The sequence below is a fragment of the Anabas testudineus genome, chromosome 11 (assembly GCF_900324465.2).
Source record: "Anabas testudineus chromosome 11, fAnaTes1.2, whole genome shotgun sequence".
NCBI lineage: Eukaryota > Metazoa > Chordata > Actinopteri > Anabantiformes > Anabantidae > Anabas > Anabas testudineus.
This window is the reverse complement of record NC_046620.1, coordinates 18,260,360-18,280,920: the sequence shown is the minus strand read 5'-3', so window position 1 is coordinate 18,280,920 and position 20,561 is coordinate 18,260,360. Positions and strand designations below refer to the sequence as shown.

The following is a 20,561-nucleotide window of genomic DNA, read 5'->3' as shown; positions in this document are numbered from 1 at the left end:
TGTAGTGCCTTACCTAACGTTTGCCATCAACTGCAAACAAATAGCTGTTAAATATAAACTAATGTGTAGAAATGAAAACTAAAAATATTTTACAACAAATGCCATTAAAATTGAATTGTTAAGCTTGAGGAAAATGCAATTAATCTTTTAAATTAAGTTTATTTTGTAATTATGTATTTATTAACAAAATTGTATTATAATTATGTGAAATCATGGCAGCCAATTCACAGTGTGACAAAACAAAAGAAAACTAGAAACCCAGTATTGGCAGATCTAGAAAAATGTACATTGGTCAGGAAAGGGCTGGTGTGAGGTTTTGGCAGGGTGGCAGGGGGTGAATGATTCCATGTGAGTGGATGTAGCTATGCACATCTGTGACAGTGTCATTGTAGCTATGTTTTTATTTTAGACTATTTTGATTTCACCAGGTAGAACTAATTAAGGTGAGCAACCTGTTTTTCAGTATAGACTTGCTCAAGATGGCAGCTTAAAGTTTCAGTCAACAGTGAATTACTTTTTTTCGTTGGTTTCCTCTTTAAATTGAACAGCATATAGCCATATTTGTCCTTTTTCTTTTGATTGACCATTTATAGTTTTAGGAACTGAATAATTGAAATGACACTGGTTGGAAATGGGGAGGCATCTTGGGGGAACACCCTACAATAGAAAGGGCAGATGCCACCCATAGTCCCCTCATCTATCTGCCACTGCTGCAGACTCGAAATTGCCCATGGGTATCAAAGGTCACCTAGACTGGCCTGTGATTGACCCATGACCATTCTAGGATGTAACCTGCTCCTGACCCAGTGTCGCTGGGGAAGAGGCTCTAGCCCTGCCTTGACCCTCAAGAAATAAGGGGTATATAATGGATGCATGGATGGATTTTCCAAAACCTGTCAGAAGCGCTGACTGTTCAAAATAGGCAGTTATAAAATCAATCAAAAAAGAACCGGGCAAACACTGAGGAAACATGTAACTGTGTTTGTTTTTCAAAATGCCTGGCAGATAGTTCATGTTCTCAAGTGAACGTTTGATAAAAAGTACAAGAACAGATCAGGCAATCACACCAAACTAGGATAATTATGATAAAGACAGTGTGTTGCAACGCACTTGGCTTTTTTTTCTTTTTGGCACTCGATGCACTTGCCAAGTGTCTTTGTTCACTTTGACTGGTGAAAGTATGTCAGTGGGTTACATTGACACCAGTGCAGGGCTGTAGGGAAGGAGGAGCCGATGAACTGGGTCACATGGTTGCTCACTTAACGCAGCTCGAAACAGTCGCAGTAAAGCCAGTCCTCCGCTCAGCTGGAGTTGCGCCCTTAACGCATTTTTTCCTGTATTACCTTTGAATGGAATACGGTTCATTTCTACAGTAACTAACTTCAACTGGAAACAGACGAGCTGCAGTTTTCTTCGTTTTGGCAGCGAGAAGGCAGCACCACATTGAAACACAGAGAAGAAGACAAAACTGCCCTGTTCGCGTCAGCTAAACCGGTGTCCGAAAAGTCGCTGTTTCGGTTTGATATGTAAGATTTTTTTTGTGACATTATATGTTCGACAGTCGGTGACAACCAACCGTACATTTCACGGCTTTTACCGACTTTAAGCTATTTGAATGTTCTAGTTTCACGGCAAGTAGTTCAACCGGGACCGATCAGCGACTTCTCAGTTGCTGACCACTAAAACAGAAAAACGGCTTCGGCACTGAGGTAGCAGAGGAGGAGGAAAACCCCCAAAACTTCAAGGCTATGGAGTCGACCAAAGCTGGTAAGTTCGCTTTAAGCCTCTTTAAAATAACTAGAAAATAATGCAGCTTGTTGCATGTAGCTTATAATTGTGGCCACATCCTGCCAGCAGGTTAATTGAAAATAGGTTTTACCTTTAGTCAAAGTAACATAAAGAGGGCACGTTGTCATCTGCGTATATTCAAAAGAAAACATTGGAAATGTTCAAGTCTGCAGCGTGTACTGGTGTGTTAATATTAAACTGGGTTAGGAGTGTCAGTGGGCTGTTGTTATTACCCAAGTAGCTGGCTCAGGCAGCACTGCAGTCGTCTCTCCTCACATGGACCCGTCAGCCTAGCCATGTGCACCTGTGTTTACGCTCGCCGTGCGTCAGCGCTCATTGGCCGAGCTGCGGTGTGACGTAGCCATTGCATAATTTCTCTCCTCTCCGTGGTGTGGAGTCTCGACGCGGATACACGTGAGGTGGCTCGCAGCAGCTCGCGCTGACCCACTTTCCCCGGGGAAGGAACATGATCGCTCCACGTGGGGGCGTGTTATGGTGCATTCAAGGTCCACGGCATATACAGTTCTCTTTTCATATTAAACAGCTCTGGCTGAAAAATATTCCTGGAAATAACCATCACTTACTGTGTGTTGATGTGAACTCTGAATTAATATTGTTAATTCAGTGACAATGTAACAATAGAATAGGGGTCTCGTTCCTTCCCAGAACCAAATGACTGATACGACTTAGTTTAATTTCAATAAAGCGTTTAGTTTTGCTCTGTGATGTTCTATACGCTAATTAGGATTAATAAATGTTAAATTTCTGAGGCAACATCTTAATTAATTACACTTTGAAATATTCAGAAACATTTAAATAGTTTTGTGGTATATTTTGATTATATTTACTGCCATGATGGCTCCACAAATACTATACTTAGTTGGTATTATCATGCCTATCAATGTATGCAATGATGCTGTATTTTTAGATTGTATTTATTGCAGGTATGCATGTTTTCTGAGAAGGTTTCATAGCAGTGGGTTGGATTAAGCGAGTATTTATTTGGGTTAGAACCTGTGACACGTTAACTTTTTAAAATAATATACAGTTAATGGCAAAATGTCAGTCTAGTCACACAAATGTTCTTAGATGTTATGTCAGTACTATGGTTCAGAACTAACCATTGTTAGTTAAAAATCATAAAAGTCCAATGTAAAATGTGTCTGCTGACTTGATATGAAATGTACACTTTTAGTTACATCAATATGTACCTTCAGATTCATTAAAACGGGCCCATGTACAATGATTTGGCAATATTTATGGCTTTTGTATGTGAATGGCTGCAGGGAGGGGCCAGCCCTACTACACACACCCTTGTAAAGCTGACATTATGTAATCACTGTTACCTAATCATTGAGAATGGCAGGGGAAGAAATCAGGTCAGCCTGTGTTGAGGGGGGGGGGGACACAGCTCAGCTGCAGCAGTCGAAGCCTGTCTGCTCGGCTCCTACTGTCTGAGGAAGCTGTCGTTGTGTTATGATCTGCCCTCTTAATGTAAAACTTGTTGGTTCCACTGCAAAACCTGTCTGGAGCTGGTTATAGTTAATTTTCACTGGAGCAGATCAGAATCAAACATCAGGAACATACCACGAGCAGGGACATCAGCCATGCCTGAAAGGACAAAAGGAAGAGTGCCACCTACAGAAACTAGAATTTATGCAAAATAAAATTCAAGGATTAATACGTCACTGTGCTGAGTATCAGCATTTGATACACTGATAATTACTGGGAAATACATTTGAGTGCATTTGTTGGAGACTATTGTCAGGTGCGGCTTAGGTAAATATTTGGAGATCCAGTGAGTATTTGGGGCAGCAGGATGGTGTATGTGGGATTGAATTTAGGGTAAACATAATAAAGGAGCACAAGTTTAGCACTGTGGCCTAATCATGTTTTTAATTGTTTTTCCCATATGAAATATGTTACAGACTTGGATGTGTAAACTCTCTACACTGTACTGAAGACTAGTTTGGAGCTGTATGCCACAGATAAACTATACCTCAGACTTCAGATATACACATACTACACTTGTTAGTGAGATCAGTGTTAGGAAGGATGAAAAATAAAGAATATCATTATTTCCCCCACACACAGTAGATTCTACAGTCTTTTCCAGCACAAAGCTCTGCACAATCTACAGTTCTTGCTTCAGTTTTCATCATCTTTTTCTTCACCAGGAGGTGTGATAACCTACATCAGCTCATCCAGCTCTGCCTCCAGCCCTGAGTCCTGCCACAGCGACTCTTCCAATGGCAGCTACCAGTCATCCTCCCCACACCATGGCACCTCACCCAACCGTAGACACCCGCTGGGTCAGCCGGCTGACCCCACACTCCCGGCCACTGGGCAAAACCTTTCAGGGAAAAATGGACGATCCTCCTCTGCAAGATGTGGTATCACAAGTAAGATGTGTTTTCATAAGAAAACTATATTTATTTTAACAACATACCACTGAGAAAGTGGTACCCTAAGCAGAGATGCCCAGACATCCCACTCCCTAGACAGCTCCTCCAGCTTTTCTGGGGGAATACAGAGGCTTTCCCAGGCCAATTAAGAGACATAATCCCTCCAACGTGTGCTGGGTCTTCCCTGTGGCCTCCTTCTGGTGGGATGTGTCTGAAATGCCTCCTGCGTAACCTGGAGGTTAGAAACAGATGCCCACCTTAGCTGGCCCCTCTCAATGTGGAGGAGCAGTGACTCTGCCCCGAGTTCCTTCCAGGACCTTGTCCTTTCGGTCGTGACCCAGAGCTTATGACCATGGGTGAAAGTAGGAACATAGATTGACTGTTAAATCGAGAGCTTCGCCTTTGAGCTCAGCCCCTTCTTTACCTTGAGAGACTAGCATATCGTCCACATTGTTTCTGCCAAAGCACCGATCTGTCTGTCTAGAAGTCTCACGCTCCTCCCCCAAGATACTAAACTCCTCTACTTGAGGCAGGATCTCTCCTGCAACCTGGAGAGGGCAAGACACTTTTTTTCTGGTGGAGAACCATGGACTTGGAGGTGCTGACTCTCGCTGCAAACAGCCTAAGTACATGATGCAACATCATATGTTGCAGGAGATGCTGAGGGTATAGAGCTGGTGCAGTGTTCCATGACCAGGACGTAAGCCACATTGCTCCTCCTGAATCCGAGGTTTAACAATCAGCCTGATGCTCCTCTCCAGCACTCTCACATAGACCTTCCCAGGGAGGCTGAAGAGTGTGACCCCCCCCTATAGTTGGAACACCCTCTGGTCCCCTTTCTTGAAAAGAGGTACCACCAACCCTGTCTGCTAGTCCAGAGGTACTGTCCCCAACTGTCATGCAATGCTGCAAAGGCGTGTAGCCCCGTCAGCCCCACAACATCCAGAGACTCAAGGTACTTGGGGTTAATCTCATCCACCCCCAGGCTTTGTCACCCTTATTGAGCCCGGGTGATGGACAAACTCCTCCCAGGCCAAAGTTTTTGCCTCCACGACCGTCCAGACTGCAGCGTGCTTGACCAGTCTGACAGAGGGTTCCCCTAGACGTTCCCAACAGACTTTCACAATACGTTTGGTTCTGCCAAGCCTGTCTGGTTTTCCCCTTTCCCACCAGATGCAGGTCATCAGCGACTCTCTTCACCCAAGTGTCTAAGACATATGGTCGGAGGTCAGATGACACAATCACAAAGTCTATCATTGACATCCGATCTAGGGTGTCTTGGTGCCTCGTGCACTGATGGACACCCTTAGCTTATACAAAGTGTTGGTTATGGGCAAGCTGTGACTAACACAAAAGTTTGGTAACAGAATCCTGCTCGGGTTCAGATTGGGGAGGCTGTTCCTCCCAATCATGCTACCACTTCAGGTGTCACTGTAGCTCCAGGGTGGGGCCCTGGTGACACCAATCCGGGCGACTTAGCAGGCTTTGATTTAAGTATTCATAAAGGATTTTTGAACTGCTCTTGATTTGGCCTTTTACCTAGGACCTGTTAGCTTTGGGAGACCCCCTGGCAACATAGCTTCTAGGGTCATTCAGGCACACAAACCCCCCCCACAGCTATAAGGTGGCAATTTGAGGAGGGGTGTAGTAATTAAACTTGACACAGTAAATGTGAAAGTTCAAATTTTAGGTAGTGGATTTTATATATCTATATATACCCCTATATTGTATGTATATTTATTTCTTAACAGATATAAATATCAATTGTAATAACTGCAACATAACTTCTACAATGGGAAGTATATGAGACCAAAATCCTGTCCCGCTACAGCCCTGTTGAAGACATACTGATAGACCTATAATAAATAAATATTTTTTTTCATATATTACTAACACATATTGCCCAAACACTTACTATTGCTAAAAATAAGCTTAAAAATTAGGCTTGTGGTTTACTTTGGCAAATTGTTGCATTTAAATCTACCCAGTCTTAAGTGAAAGAGCTGACATGAGAGAAATCATCCTGTTTTGTATCAATCAGAAATCAACGGCCTGGTGCTGCTGTGTAAAGTCTGTGGTGACGTGGCATCTGGTTTCCATTATGGCGTACACGCCTGCGAGGGCTGCAAGGTGAGGGCGGCTCTCTGAAACCACACCACCCACGTGCACTCTCTCTCTCTCTCTCTCTCTCTCTCTCTCTCTCTCTCTCTGTGTCTCTCTCTCTCTCTCTCTCTCTGTGTCTCTCTCTCTCTCTCTCTCTCTGTGTCTCTCTCTCTCTCTCTCTCTCTGTGTCTCTCTCTCTCTCTCTCATACACACACAGACACACACAGACACACAGCAAGCATTTTGCAGACACTTTTGCTGCAACATAACTATGTGACTTTGGGCTGGAGTTGTTGAAGTGGGTCACCGCAGATGCAGCCATCTGCACTACAACTACAATTATAACCTGAGACTCAGTGAAACTAGTTCACTGCCCCCATATTTATATCAGCTGCCCCTCATACTTCACGTTGCTGTGTGGCCTAGTTAACTGTGGGGAGCAGTGTACAGTGACAGACAAACCACAGTATATGTGGGGGGAGGAAGACACACACACACGCTTGTTATTTTGGTTATCTGGAATTATCAAAAAACATTATTACTTCTACAGTGTATGTAAATGGTTACATTTAGAGGTGGACAAGTCTAAAACACAAGGCATGCACACACACAGTTATGCCCTGCTTCTCTCTGTGATGTCTCTTCACACTGTGCCACTTGTGAACGCACAGGGCTTCTTCAGAAGGAGCATCCAGCAGAACATCCAGTATAAGAAGTGCCTTAAGAACGAGAGCTGCCCCATCATGAGGATCAACAGGAACCGCTGCCAGCAGTGCCGCTTCAAGAAATGTCTGATGGTGGGGATGTCCAGAGACTGTGAGTACTTGCTGTTATTACAGCCAGACTGCCATTTATTCAGTCCCCTGAGAAATAGAATCACTTTGTACTGCTATTTATGTAATTAGTTTAATTTAGCACACACTCTGAATGCGATGAAGGATAAGTCCGTATTGCCTTCGTAAAGATGCAGTATATTAGGACTTAGTGTTCCAACTGAATACACAAAGACACACGATAAGAGGCTCAAGGTCAGCTCTCAGGAGGGAGTGTAGAAGCTTTAAAAGAAGGCTGGATGAAGGATGAAGGAACAGTCCACCTGATAATTTGTTAACATGTAGATTTTTATACTTTTTCCTGTGATGCAGAAGACACCTTCCAAACTTCCAAACAAAGACTATTCAACAGAATTTTCACAAGTTTACTATTAAAGTGGTCTAAATGTAAAAGGTTTATTGAGGGTCTATTTAATGTACATATGATACTCGTTATCTCAGTCATAAGTGCATGACCTAAAGCAGACTCTCTTTGCTGCTCAGCTGTGCGTTTTGGGCGAATCCCGAAGCGGGAGAAACAGCGCATGCTGCTGGAGATGCAGAGTGCCATGAACAACATGATGAACAACAGCCAACTGCACAGCAGCCAGACGCTAGCTTTTGCCAAATCACTGCCGGCCAGCGCCACAGACCCTATGTCCGAGGACCCTAGCTCTGCCCCCTCCTGTTCTCCATCCTCCTCACCACGCTCAGAGCGGGAGCCCACTGTGGCAATGGACACCAGCTCCAGCTCGGCCTCTCCAAGTGCGTCTGACAGCGGGGAGGAGGAGGTGATTGGCTCAGTCACCAGGGCCCACCAGGAAACCTTCATGTACAACCAGGAGCAGAGCAGCCTGGCAGCCGAGGCTCCGAATGCCATGGAGTCCTCAGACAGTGTCTCTGCCCAAAACACCACTAGCCATCAGATGGAGGAGCAGCAAGAGGTCTGGAACCACCAAAACAACCAGGCCACCGTGGCAGCACACAACCCCTCCTCTGGCCTTGGCACTCAGGTTATGGAGGACAACACTCCTAACCACTGTCCCTTCAAACTGTCCAAGAGTGCTGTCAGCCACTGTCCAACCTCCATACATGGAACTGGTAGAGGTCCAGCTACAGAGGGTCCCTCCAATGGAGCTTACAGTGGGCCCATGTGCAGAGGAAGCAACAGGATGCATCTGGTAAGGTTAAAAAAAAAGGAGCCAAGAATAGCCAAGTGAATACGATTTAATTAAAGAATGTCATTGAGGAATTGAGGAACAAAGGAATAATTTAAATAACATTAGATTGATTACAATAAAGTAATAATAGAATACTATTACTAGAAGATAATATTAAAAATAAAATAATAGATATCAGAAATGAAATACAACATTTCAGTGCTAAAGTGACCTGAGAAACCAGCATTGAGACCTGGTAAGTTCACATTGATCTCTGATCTTGATCCACAGTGGTCAACCAGCTAATCTCTTACTTGGCCTTTCTGCTGTTTAGTACTAAGTGGAAAGTGTACAGCATGTAGTAGAGGCAGATTGATTATCCAGTTTTAATATGTAAAATGTTAAAGTGCACCTTTAACATTCCTATTTTCACATGATTCGGTGTCAACCTGTTTAAAAACCAACACCCCTGTTAGCGATTCTTGATAGTATGGCAGACTGAAATAGAAAGACGTTTTTATATCAGATTGATTTATACTTAGACAGCACTACATTCCTCTGTCCTGTCCTCAGGTTTGTCCGATGAACACGTCTCCTCATGTGGACCCTCAGAAATCTGGCCATGAGGTGTGGGAAGAGTTCTCTCACAGCTTCACCCCTGCTGTCAGGGAGGTGGTGGAGTTTGCCAAGAAGATCCCAGGCTTTAGAGACCTGTCTCAGCACGACCAGGTCAGCCTGCTGAAGGCTGGCACCTTTGAGGTACAATATATTTCTAAACTGCAACCTATTGATATATGTCAGAATAGCAGACTGACAGAGGAGTGTTTGTGTGCTGCAGGTGCTGGTAGTGCGCTTTGCTTCTCTTCTCTTTGATGTGAAAGACCGCACTGTGACCTTCCTGGGTGGGAAGAAGTACAGCGTAGACACTCTGAGGGCCATGGGGGCCAGCGACCTCCTTAACTCCATGTTTGACTTCAGTGAGAAGCTCATCAACCTGGGCCTCAGTGAGGAGGAGATGAGCCTCTTCACTGCTGTGGTGCTGGTCTCTGCAGGTACTGTTTTCTCAAGTATATGAAGGCAGCTTGTGCCTGTCATGTATTACATACATTTGAGTCAATGTCCTAACTCTCATACACCTTGAACCGTGTATTCCAGACAATACTACAGAATTTCTAACTCTGCAGAGTTGGAAACTGTCACACATTTGGTTAAAGCACTTCACCCACAGGTTCAACAGTTTGGGTTCCATTCATAAACATGTGTATCCTAGCAAGTTTCATCATCACTAATACCAGTACCAAACATGTAAACTCCCTCATACTATAGCAAGTTATGCTTCATCACTCAAAGTCATGTCTCTTTAGTTCTCTCTTTGCCCTACATGGATTAACCGCTGCTGTTCATTCTACCAGATCGTTCCGGCATCGAGAATGTGAACTCGGTGGAAGCCCTGCAGGAGACACTGATCCGTGCCCTGCGAAGTCTTATCACCAAGAACCATCCCAATGAATCGGCTATCTTCACCAAGCTGCTGCTCAAACTGCCTGACCTGCGTTCGCTCAACAACATGCACTCTGAGCAGCTGCTGGCCTTCAAGGTTCATTCCTGAAGTTCTCTAGTAATTGACCCCCACCGTCCTCAACAACTCCCTCAGCCCAACACAACCTTTAACGGCCGAACTGGAGGCCAAGCAGACTCCTAGCTCCACCTTACAGCTCACACAACCACACCTGCACCTTCATGCTTCTCCCATGAGCCTTTGGGTTCTAAGAGTTGAACTAAAGCACAAACAGTGACAGTTAAGGGGGGGATGAAGACCATGAAATGATATTGTACTGTACTGTAGGGCGCAACAGCCTGTGATGGTAATGCTTACATACAGACACACTGATTGATGTACATGTTTCTTGTGTTTGTGTGTAGCATACTGTATGTTTGCAAGTACAAACATTAGCAGCACTTTTCTGTATAGTGTAGACCGGTATTTTTTCATTCATAGTGCAATATGTTACTGCTTTTTGATTTGATAGTGAAAAGTAGAAAATTGTTTTTGAGAGAATTTGAGAAACTTGTAAATTAATTCAGAGAAACGTGTGTAAATTATATTTCAGTGGCACACATACATTTGAACAAATGCTATGTGTCATAATGGGGGAAGTTGTAATCATAAAAAAACTTTGACACTGAATGACTGATGAGGTAGGTTCCTCTAAAAAACAAAAAAGAAAAAGGCAAATGACAATGAGAGGAATGTGGATGTGAAGCTGCTTAAAGTCCCAGTTTTCCAGTGTGGTTAAAAGAGATTAATTTAATGTTTAAGTTTGGTCTGAATTAATTTGGGAAGCAGCATTTTCATGCAGTTCTGTATCTACTGTGTTGTGTTTTTCTAAGTTGTGGGTCATTTTTCAAAAATATTGGGGCATTGTGACAAATCAAATGCATCAATGTCACTCTGTTGTTTAAGAGAAGAAAAACTTTGAACCAATGAAATCCAATTCTGAACTTGTTTCAACATCTTTAACATGCATTTTTCCCTTTCTGTGTTTTTTGTAAAGAAAAGAAAAAGGAAAAAAAAGAAACGTGTCTGAGATTCCAATATCTGCTGTCCTACTCATCCCGTTTCCTCCTCAGACACTTGATGTTGCTGTTGGACACTGGACGACAGAGAAAACTGTCTTTCAGTCACAGAGATCTCCTACTTGCTTGAAATACACTTAATTTCTGTTTTAGAAAACTGTATAGACTTTAGCTGAGTATAGTTGAACTGAATACATAGGACTATTCCACATTTTTAAAATATGATTGTAATATCACTGAAGTGATTGTAATCTAAAGAAATAAGCTGAGTCAAGGTGACACCCGAGTAGCAGTTCAGACATTTTTGCAATGCTACCTTTTTGTTCCCTGTCTATGAATACAGAATGTCTGGCCTTTAATATCCACAGCCTCTGTCATTGTGTTCATCGCGGATGTGGTTCTGTTCTCCTCTGTAAAAGGAATGCAGTATGCATAGATTTCTATAAAAATATATACATACTATCATACATAACTACATAGATAAATCTATCTATATAAATAAATTTTCTAAATGCACATTAGGCTGAAAAGTGGTTATTCAGTGTGTCTGGTTGTGTTTGAAATTAGCATCCAGTTAAAAGATACCTAATAAAATATGTATAAAATTATTCTGAGAAACACTTAAATGTACACAGGATGTTAATTCAAGGCAGATCAATGTCAATGGAGAGTTTTGGATATTCAAATAACATTTTCACAACACACTCTTAAGAACTGTAAGACGTTGAAAATTATGTCTTGTAATTTAAATTAGGGGTACAACATGGAAAAATAAATAAATACTAAATACTGATTTTTCTGCAGATGTTATTGACAGAGGGGCTGGCTGTGCATCAATAGGTAGAGTAGTTGTCTGCCAATCATAGGATTGGTGGTTTGATTCCCAGCTGCCATGGCACATGCCAAAGTGTCCTTGGGCAAGATAGTTGGTGAGTCAGATCAGCTGCCATCAGTGTGTGAGTGTGTGTGAATGGGCGAATGAGATGCAGTGTAAAGTGCTTTGAGTGCCAATTAGGTAGAAAAGCACTATATAAGATTTACCATTTATTTCAAAGTCTTAATGTATGCTGAGTTTAGTAAAGATGGAATACTATGGATTAAGTCCATACTGAGATGTGAGGAGCCAAAGCTCATCACCAGTGTGCTAATGTCACTGTCTCAGCAGGTGGCAACAGTGAGGCTTCCTTGCTCTCACTGACAGTTCATTTCATTAAATGTACATGTGCAACAACCTCTGAATCTAATACACTCTATTATAACTCCACTACCCACTATGACCTCAGTAATACATGTGGTAAAATAATCACATTTCAGACAGTGTCAACTTAGAGGTTATTAGTTTGTAAAATTAGAATTCATGGCGGAGTTGCTCTCCAGGGGTCCATTAGATTCTAGAGGTGTACCTAATAAAGCGGCCAGTAAGTATATATAGATATTGATATAAAAATATGTTAGTACTTAGATCCCCTTCACTGTATGAAAAAGGAAATACTGAAATATCACATTGCCAAGGGTAACTGCCAGTCACTGTAGATATAAATGTAGACATAAGGATAGAATGGACAGATCTCTTACAATGGAAGAAGATGGGGCCAAAATCCACAGTCTTTGTTTTGTGCAAACAGTGTATTCAGAATTGTCTCTAAACCTTATATGAGGCTGAGTTACTCAGCTCAAGTGAATATCATCTCAGTTCTTTTTAGTTCTTTGTGCTTCCCTGGCCAGTGTTTCTCTGTTGAGTTGCAGTGAAAGGAAAGCAATGAAAAGAGGGAATGTTGTACTAAAATGTTAAAAAGATGTGTACTTATGTGACTTATAAAGAAGGGTGTCTTTATACTCTTCAGAAAAACAACAAGTAGAACTTATGAGTACATAAGTACAGATAGTACATATAGGAACCTGATCACTGAACTACTGAAAATGATTACCCTATCTTTTAAACACAAGATTAAGACTGGACCTAGTGAGCACTGATATCTGTATTAAAGCACAATGAGCTTCAATTATTCCCAGAACAGTGCAAAACTTTCATATTCAGTAATCTTTTTAAACCTTTCCAATCTGCTTTCAGAACCTGTCACTCTACTATATTGGTGATTGCTCAATATGCTTCCACTTAATATAGACCTAGATTCCATCTCTGTGTTCCTATTGATCTCAGCGCAGCCTACATCACAGTGTACTCCTAGTCCACTTAGACAACAAATTTAGTCTCCTCTGGCGTTAAGTTTTATCTGAAAGGATAGCATATATATAATATATATACATTTATATTTTTGAAAGTCAAATATGGAGTACCCCAAGGCTGTGTTCATGGTGGCCCCCCTTCTGTCTTTCATTGGCCAAATTATCCGCCAGCATGGAGAAAAATTCAAACTGCTATATTGCTATATATGTTGTTTGTGCCATAAAGGTGCATTATAATTTTCAAATCATGAAACTGGAGAGCTGCTTCTCTTCTATGAAAAGCTAGACAGGATGCAATTTAAGAATTCACATTATAGTGCTAAATGAAAACTATAATTTGCTTTTTAAAAATGACATGCATTTAAATGGTGAAGTAAGAAAACTCATTGAATATTAAGTTGCAACATAAGTAAAAGCACAAAGCCCAATTCTCTCAAAACCATCTTTATTCTGAAATGCCAATTCACATTAGCTGCAATCATCATCAGTCATGAGCATCAGAATCATTTCCTCTTAAAGTCTTCCATGCTCATGTCAAAGCGCTGTCCAGACGGGGACAGTGGATTACAAACTAAATACAGAGTGCAATATTTGGAACAGAATGTTCAGCATCTTCTGCTTTGCTGCCATAGATTCGGGCCTACACCTGCACACACATAATTGTGCTCCCTCTCTCTGTGACAGTTTTCCAGTACGTGTTGACCAGATGAATTGGACAAGACACTCAAACATACAGGGAGAGAAATATGTGTTGTGGTGGATGACTTTTCCTCTGACGCTAGTTATACTTTGACCAAGAATTTGTCCCTAAATGTGTTTGAGGGAAGCTGTGCTGCATTGCTTCACTTTTACTTTGTCCAGCTGCACAATAACTGATTTCTTGAAATTGTAGAACTAAAGCTGCACTAATTTATTTCTTTTATGATTCATAATGTCTTGCTCTTAGTTATTTTTTGGAGACATGGAAATGGATTTGAGAGCAAGATATTTTTTCAACACTATGCAAAACAATATGTTCATTTGCTAACATCTGTAAAAAAAATTTGCAGTCTGAAAATATACATCCTTTTTCCTTTATACTGTAAAATAGCTTTTCTATGGTGCAACTTGATATCGGTTTGTAACTGAGTAACCTTAAGTACAACTCGTGGGAGAGGTAATGTTGAACTGGCACCTCTTTAGGAACAGTAAACATTTTCTGAACCAGCAGTCAGCACTGACTTTGTTTACATGCACCAACAGCTCTGTACATATGAAATTTCAAGTAATAATGGTCGTTTATAATGTGTACATTTAAAACATTTTCTCATTGCTAGTACTTGTACAAAAACACAAACATTCATATCATACAAATAAACTACAGTAAGTTACGGTTCATATGATTTACTTAAAATTGTATTTTGAAGTCATGAAAATTACTTTTTCCTTTGTAGGTTTTTTAGGTTAAAGCAGCATTAATATTTTTACATGAACAATTAGTCAAAGAGCTGCATGTAATAGGCTGTCTGTAATAATATTTCCAATATCTGCTAGGTGAATAAGTAAGCAATAGCTTGCATTAGCATTAAAACTCTATAAGGCCATAATGTTTTAAACAAGTGATTATTGTTGTGTTCTACCAACAAATGGTGGACTAAAACTGATTAATGCAGCTTTGAGGTTACTGTAATTTTGGGTAATGTTTGAGTGAGGTTTTAAAAACCCACAATGTTTGAGCTAACAATCTCTTACATTTATTTATAAGACTAAATGTTTAATTTAATATATCAAAGATGACAGTTGGTGATGAATAATACACTAAGGAACACTAGGTTGTAATAGCAGCCTAGCCTACCTTTTTGCATAGGATGTGCTTAGTTCCTTAGTTGGTGTGTGTGTAAGGAAATACATTATACGGGCTGGCTGCACAACATAGATGGATAGATAGACAGATTTTGCCAACTAAAATTCACAATCTAGGCCAGTGTCAAAGTTCTTCACTTTCACAGAACCATCTTCATAGTCTTTAAACACAGATTCACACTTTCTTTCACTCTGTCTTATTTTTATACTCACTGCTCAGAGGCAGGAAAGGAGAGTTCCTGGTCACAGTAATCCTCTTGTCCATACTGGCCCTGCAGCTTTAGCTCTTCGCTTCAAGTTCACTGAGGGAAATTGATGAAAAAATTCCACAAGCCTTGATTCACAATAACTAAAGAAAATGGGGAACCATTGAAATTGCACGAAATAAATCTGATGATAGGCTGGGTTAAATAGTGCTGGGTGATACAGTGACCCAGTTGATTGTTTCCATGTAGAGCTCTAGGCTCTAAGCTTTAAACGCTATGTGTAATAGCAACAAATTATTGTTGTGAAACAGACTCTCACAAAGAACTATTACCCAACTCCCCACATACATAAAGTATGTTTTAGTCTTTTTAGTTTGTTGGTTTAGTTTTATGTACTGTGTAGAGTAGCTGAATTAAAAAGTCAGTCTCATCAACCCCGTTTCTAAGCAGCTAGCTGTTCATGAAAGCTGAAGAACTAGCAGCTACATGGTTAGCTATTTTCCCAGGAGTAGTGTACCCCCAAAGTAACTAAAAGGAGACTAGATATTGGACTTCATCATATGACAAACACAAATAAAAAGAAATACCTGTTTCTATTAGCCATATTAGCCATAACATTTAAAATAAAATGCTGTGTCAGTCCGTTTGTTGTTGACTTGTGCCCCCTAGTGGCAAAAAAAAATCAATTTATGCAGCTTTAAAATGACTTTTTATTTTGTGCAAATGTTTTAACTCATTGTTGCCCTTATCTGTGCAGGAACCCAGAAACATTTACAGAAACTCAGGAACACAGTTCCAGTTTTGGTTCCCAGGCCACACTTTTGCACCCTGCAAAAAGTCCCTGCTCCTGAGGTAGTATGTGGCGTTAACAGTACTGTATGTCAGTGACTGGTCAAACACAAGCCTCCAAACTGCTACAGCACGTGTACAACTTTCATTCAGAGTGCAAGCAAGTAGTTGCTAGCATGAGATTTTAAAATGCTGATGTGAAAAAAGTCATGCAGCCAAATTCCTGAGACTAGTTAAAAAAGAAAAAAGAGGTAAGAGAGAGCAGGCTAACTATAGAATTTAGCTTCAATGTGGTTAAATACTTAAAGTAGAACAAATGCAACAGTTAATTACAAAATCCCACTAGTTGACAGTGTTATCAACTCTTGCATTATGTCATAAACCCACTTAATTTTAGGTAAAATTTGTTAACATCATTTGCTAGTCTAATCTCCAATCTCTAAGCTCTTCAGATGCAATTGCAATACAAACAGAAAAGCACTTTATGTCCTTATGCAGTTCCTGAGTTTAGTTCCTGGTACTGTTTGTGGAAACGGCCATCAGTTCTATCTAAGAACTAAATGAAGATTGACCTAGCTAGCTAGCTATTGATCAGTCTAACATCTGTTATGTTTGTGCAACCAGCCCCTGGTTGTGTTAACTGGCCAAATGTATTTCACATTATCTACCACCTTTGTTAATATGGTCACTTCCCGTTGCCTCTGACTTTCACACATCATTTTAGGTGAATTAATATATCAAACAGAAACAAATGTGAGTACCACATAAGAGGACGTTTAGATTTTTGCTATTTTGGTTCTACCAGGACTACTCTGTTGGGTTATTATTGGCACCAGGCGGGCTCAGTCTCAGCATGAAGGTGAATTCAACAGGACTGTGGACAAAAGGGGTGCATGTAAACGTAGCCAGTGCTACTTTTTCAAATAGCTCCGGCTCATTGGTGCCTGTTCCCCTATCCATCTCTCTCCCTCTGATTGTCTGTGCATTTGTTTTGAGTCTATACAGTCTGTGAGGTGTGTGTGTGAGGTCCGGGTCATTCAAACACTGCAGCAATTCTATTGCTTCAATAAAAGGCATCACTTCACAGAAAAGAGGAGGGAAAAACAGAAACACAAGCTGCTTTGAGGAGTACTGTGAAGCTTGAAAGAGCAAGATATACAAAGCAAATGTTTGTCACATTGCAAAACAGCAATACCATAGAGAGGCTTATAGAACAACAACAGAAAAGAACATACCGCATACGTACATATGCTAAAATAAAAGAAAGGAAAGAGCGCTACGTTTTCACAATCACCAGCTTTTTCAGTGTACCTTGCTGATGATGAATCATACTGTTTTCAGGCCCTCCAACGTTCATTTGGCCACCAAATCCCACCAGTTGGTCACAGTGGTGGGGTCTGACCCATAAGTTTTTCAGGCACATGCATATACAGTATGTGCATGTGTACAGTATGTGTAAAGGTATACTGTATGCACTATATATGTGCATGTTTGTGTGTTAGTGTATATGCATGCCATCATAAAAGATTGGTGGGCTGTTATACAAGCAGATAATGCTAATTTCTGCATGTAAATATCAATACAGGTCAATCACCGTTTTCCACAACCCACCATAGCACCATGGCGTCACTGATTTAATATACAGTCTCCCTTTTGCAGGGAGGTGTTAAAAAAAGAAATCCTTAATTGTGGGACTAGTGAGGCAACGTGGCCGAGATGAAACACCTAAAACATCCTGGTTGTACAGCCAAAGCTGCTAACATTGACTAAAACATTAAATTAAACATAAGTCAGAGAGAACTCGGTGAGCGGGATGCACTAGGTAGCAGAACCAAGTGTAGGTATCACTATTAAAGCCCAGCAGGGATTCACTAAGGAGGGCATCATTTGCTTGGTTTTGGCACAGCACGTGGCACTGTCACAAAAAAATGAGTACTACATGATTGTCTTTTTCCGGACACCCAGAGTCATTATGTGCTTTAGTTAGTCCTAACCAACTTCTGGCAATGATGAACAGGCTCATTTAACGCTAGTGCTGCATTCCTTTTCAATGTCGGAAGTCTGAATCACCAGCATATTACTGTGGTCCTAAAATAAAAGCCATACTTTACACTTGGACACTTGAAAGACTCTTCACCCAAATACTTTTTAAAAGCACAGCTACAGTAAAGTATTAGGGTTGTGGAAAAGACAAATGTGTTCCCCCCGATACTGTACCTTTTTAAATAATGTTTTAAATAAAGTTGTTTACATGCTATAACTGCTGTTTTCAATATAGATACATATTAGCTTCTTAATTAACAGGTTCAGTATTTGGTACACAGAATGTCAGAAAATTTGACAATTCAAAATGTAATTTTCAGTGGGTTATTTATCACATTGCTTATTTTGGACAAACAATCCTCCAGAATTCAAAAATATTTAATTTATTATTGGATGGAATAAACAAAAGCTTAAAATCCAAACAAATAAAAGGCTCCAACTAGGAAATGTTTAGCCTTTTAGCTTAAAAATTACGAATCACTCATCAAGAAAATGTGCCAGAACAGTTTTCTATCAATGTATTTAATGGACTAAGAGGTAGACATCTGCATTTGTTATATAAAAAGCCCCAAACAATCTGTTTCATTAAAGATTGGGTAAGACTAAATGTAAGAACATAAACACCTACTAAAATGTTATTCATCTATGTCTTCCCATTGGTGTCCACTTCTTAGTTCAGGAGAGGAATTCCTTTAAAAACAATGTAACACATCATATTAAGCGTGTAATTCTGAGTTGCTTGGTGGAGCTTTTATGCAGAATTGATCAAATCACAAATCAAGGTTATGCTGTGGAAATGAAGTTGTGATAAATCACCAGATCTTTGAATGGAGTTTCTTTACATCCATCACAAGGACATCTAGTATGTTACCAGCAAAGTAAGGTGATTTACTTCAACAAGTCTACAGATTTCTTTCTTATTTATTATAAACATCCTTGACAATTTATCAGATGTTTTGCTCACAGTGACTTACAACTTGTGTGTTTCCAAAACAAATAACCAAATTTTGACTTTTTTCAAATACATCTCTTTTATTTTATGAGTTTAATGTTTTCTTTTTTTAAATCTGCAGTGGCCCTCATAGTGCAGAATCTAATGATGTCTGTGATATTTAGCAATGTTAGCTAGCTAGTCAGCATAGCACATTACCTACTGTCATATCAATGCTATGTTTGAATTAATTTCGGACAGAATTATGCTCAAACATTACTAAAAGCTATGTGTGTTGATGCATGAGAATTACAAAAAAGTTAAAATGAACAGTTGTGTAGTGTTAATCATGTTTTTGACATCAAGTAACGGTTTCTGAAAAAAGTAATGTTGCAAAATCTCGCCCTGGCTTCTTATTCGGAGTTCTGCATTGAGATGCATTTTTGTTGCAAAATTCAGATTTTCCGACATCTTTGGAATGCAGCATGACAACACTAACGTGACATGTGTGGCTACGTAAAGGTTTACAAAGGCCTGTGAGCTGTTGTCCATTAATGTGAGTGTTGCTGCAAACGGCGCGGTCACAGTATGATGGTGAGGCACTGAACAGTTCAGACTCTCACCAGACGGAGAACAGACTATATGACATTCAGCATTATTCACTAACAAATGGATAAAATAAAATCATGCTGGTGGGGGTAAGGCTAAAATAACTAATAATGTCTGATTTTATGTTTGATGCGAGCAGCCATTTTGAGATTTTTAAACGTAAAGAAGAAAAACAACATTTGTATGGTTTCAAATGAACTAATAAGTGTTGATATAATTATCATTATGCCAACTGTACAATCATCAACACACAAAAAAACCTATGGTAAAATTTGAGGTGAGAGGTTATATCCACAACAATAACAACAAAACAAACCCAAAAATAAAAAAATGCTATTCACATGTACCCGCACTGTAAGGAATGGTTCCATCCAAATCTAGACCAGAGAGCTACTCCTACATTAGGGAATGAAGTGACACTCAGTAGTGCTAATAGAAAGTTTGTTGTGATGGGCCTTCTGCTGGTTCCACCCCTGAGACCACCAGGGTGCCCAGACGCTGACAGATGCACACACATATACACACACATACATGCACTCACGCACGCATACAAACACATACATTAAAATCCATTGGTTAGTCCTCAAAAACCTCCAGGAAGAGAGGAGGGAATAGCTCGGTGGGACACTCTACTTTCATGTGAAGGAATCGGCTGGCATGGCAAGTGCCAATCATGCGCAGGTCAGTCACCTTCATTAGCAGCTTGGGCCAAAAATGCGACACTTTGTGTTTGCGGTAGTTGATGTAATGTTCAAACGCCAGCAGGAACTCTTCTTGGTAGCGTTCTATTCGCTCTACACTCGTCAGGCCTGGACGATCTGATGGCAAGAAGTGTTGAAAGTGTTATTAGTTAGAGTGCTGCAGGTAGAACTTTGTGCATGTTACAGACGCCTAATATGTAATTCCTAATCATTTCTAAGGAACTAAAGAAAAGTGTTTTAAATTTCATAGTTGTCATAGTTTCATAGTTAATATGAAAAACATTTTATCAGTAAGAAGTACATAAACACAGAAGAGAAAATTAGTTCAGATTTTGAAAAAGGATCATCAGAACTATTTTTGCGTAGTTAAACCATACTGTATTCTAAATACAGGGCTGAAATGATAC

General features: G+C 40.4%; 2 protein-coding genes across 4 annotated transcripts in view; one reads left to right on the top strand and one right to left on the bottom strand.

Moving 5' to 3' along the window:
• Positions 1-1,252: 1,252 nt before the first annotated feature.
• nr1d2b (nuclear receptor subfamily 1, group D, member 2b) lies at positions 1,253-11,639 on the top strand. Its single transcript, XM_026347247.1, has 9 exons — positions 1,253-1,526; positions 1,625-1,767; positions 3,966-4,190; positions 6,235-6,323; positions 6,969-7,113; positions 7,614-8,290; positions 8,843-9,028; positions 9,108-9,321; positions 9,682-11,639. Exons 2-9 carry the CDS (start codon positions 1,749-1,751, stop codon positions 9,876-9,878), a joined length of 1,752 nt encoding a protein of 583 aa, XP_026203032.1. The 5' UTR covers positions 1,253-1,526; positions 1,625-1,748; the 3' UTR covers positions 9,879-11,639.
• Positions 11,640-13,461: 1,822 nt separating this feature from the next.
• The window catches only part of thrb (thyroid hormone receptor beta), a 96,452-nt gene continuing 89,352 nt past the window's right edge, over positions 13,462-20,561 (bottom strand). For all 3 annotated transcript variants that reach the window (XM_026347248.1, XM_026347249.2, XM_026347250.2), the window contains one exon: positions 13,462-20,271. In XM_026347248.1, coding sequence (XP_026203033.1) covers positions 20,030-20,271 — 242 coding nt within the window. In that variant the 3' untranslated portion in view covers positions 13,462-20,029. The remainder of the gene's footprint in view (positions 20,272-20,561) is intronic.

Bases quoted from the DNA above. Each gene is read 5' to 3' on its own strand.
- nr1d2b (XM_026347247.1), top strand. The intron at 6,324-6,968 runs GTGAGGGCGGCT...GTGAACGCACAG, and splicing joins ACGCCTGCGAGGGCTGCAAG to GGCTTCTTCAGAAGGAGCAT. The intron at 7,114-7,613 runs GTGAGTACTTGC...TTTGCTGCTCAG, and splicing joins GGTGGGGATGTCCAGAGACT to CTGTGCGTTTTGGGCGAATC.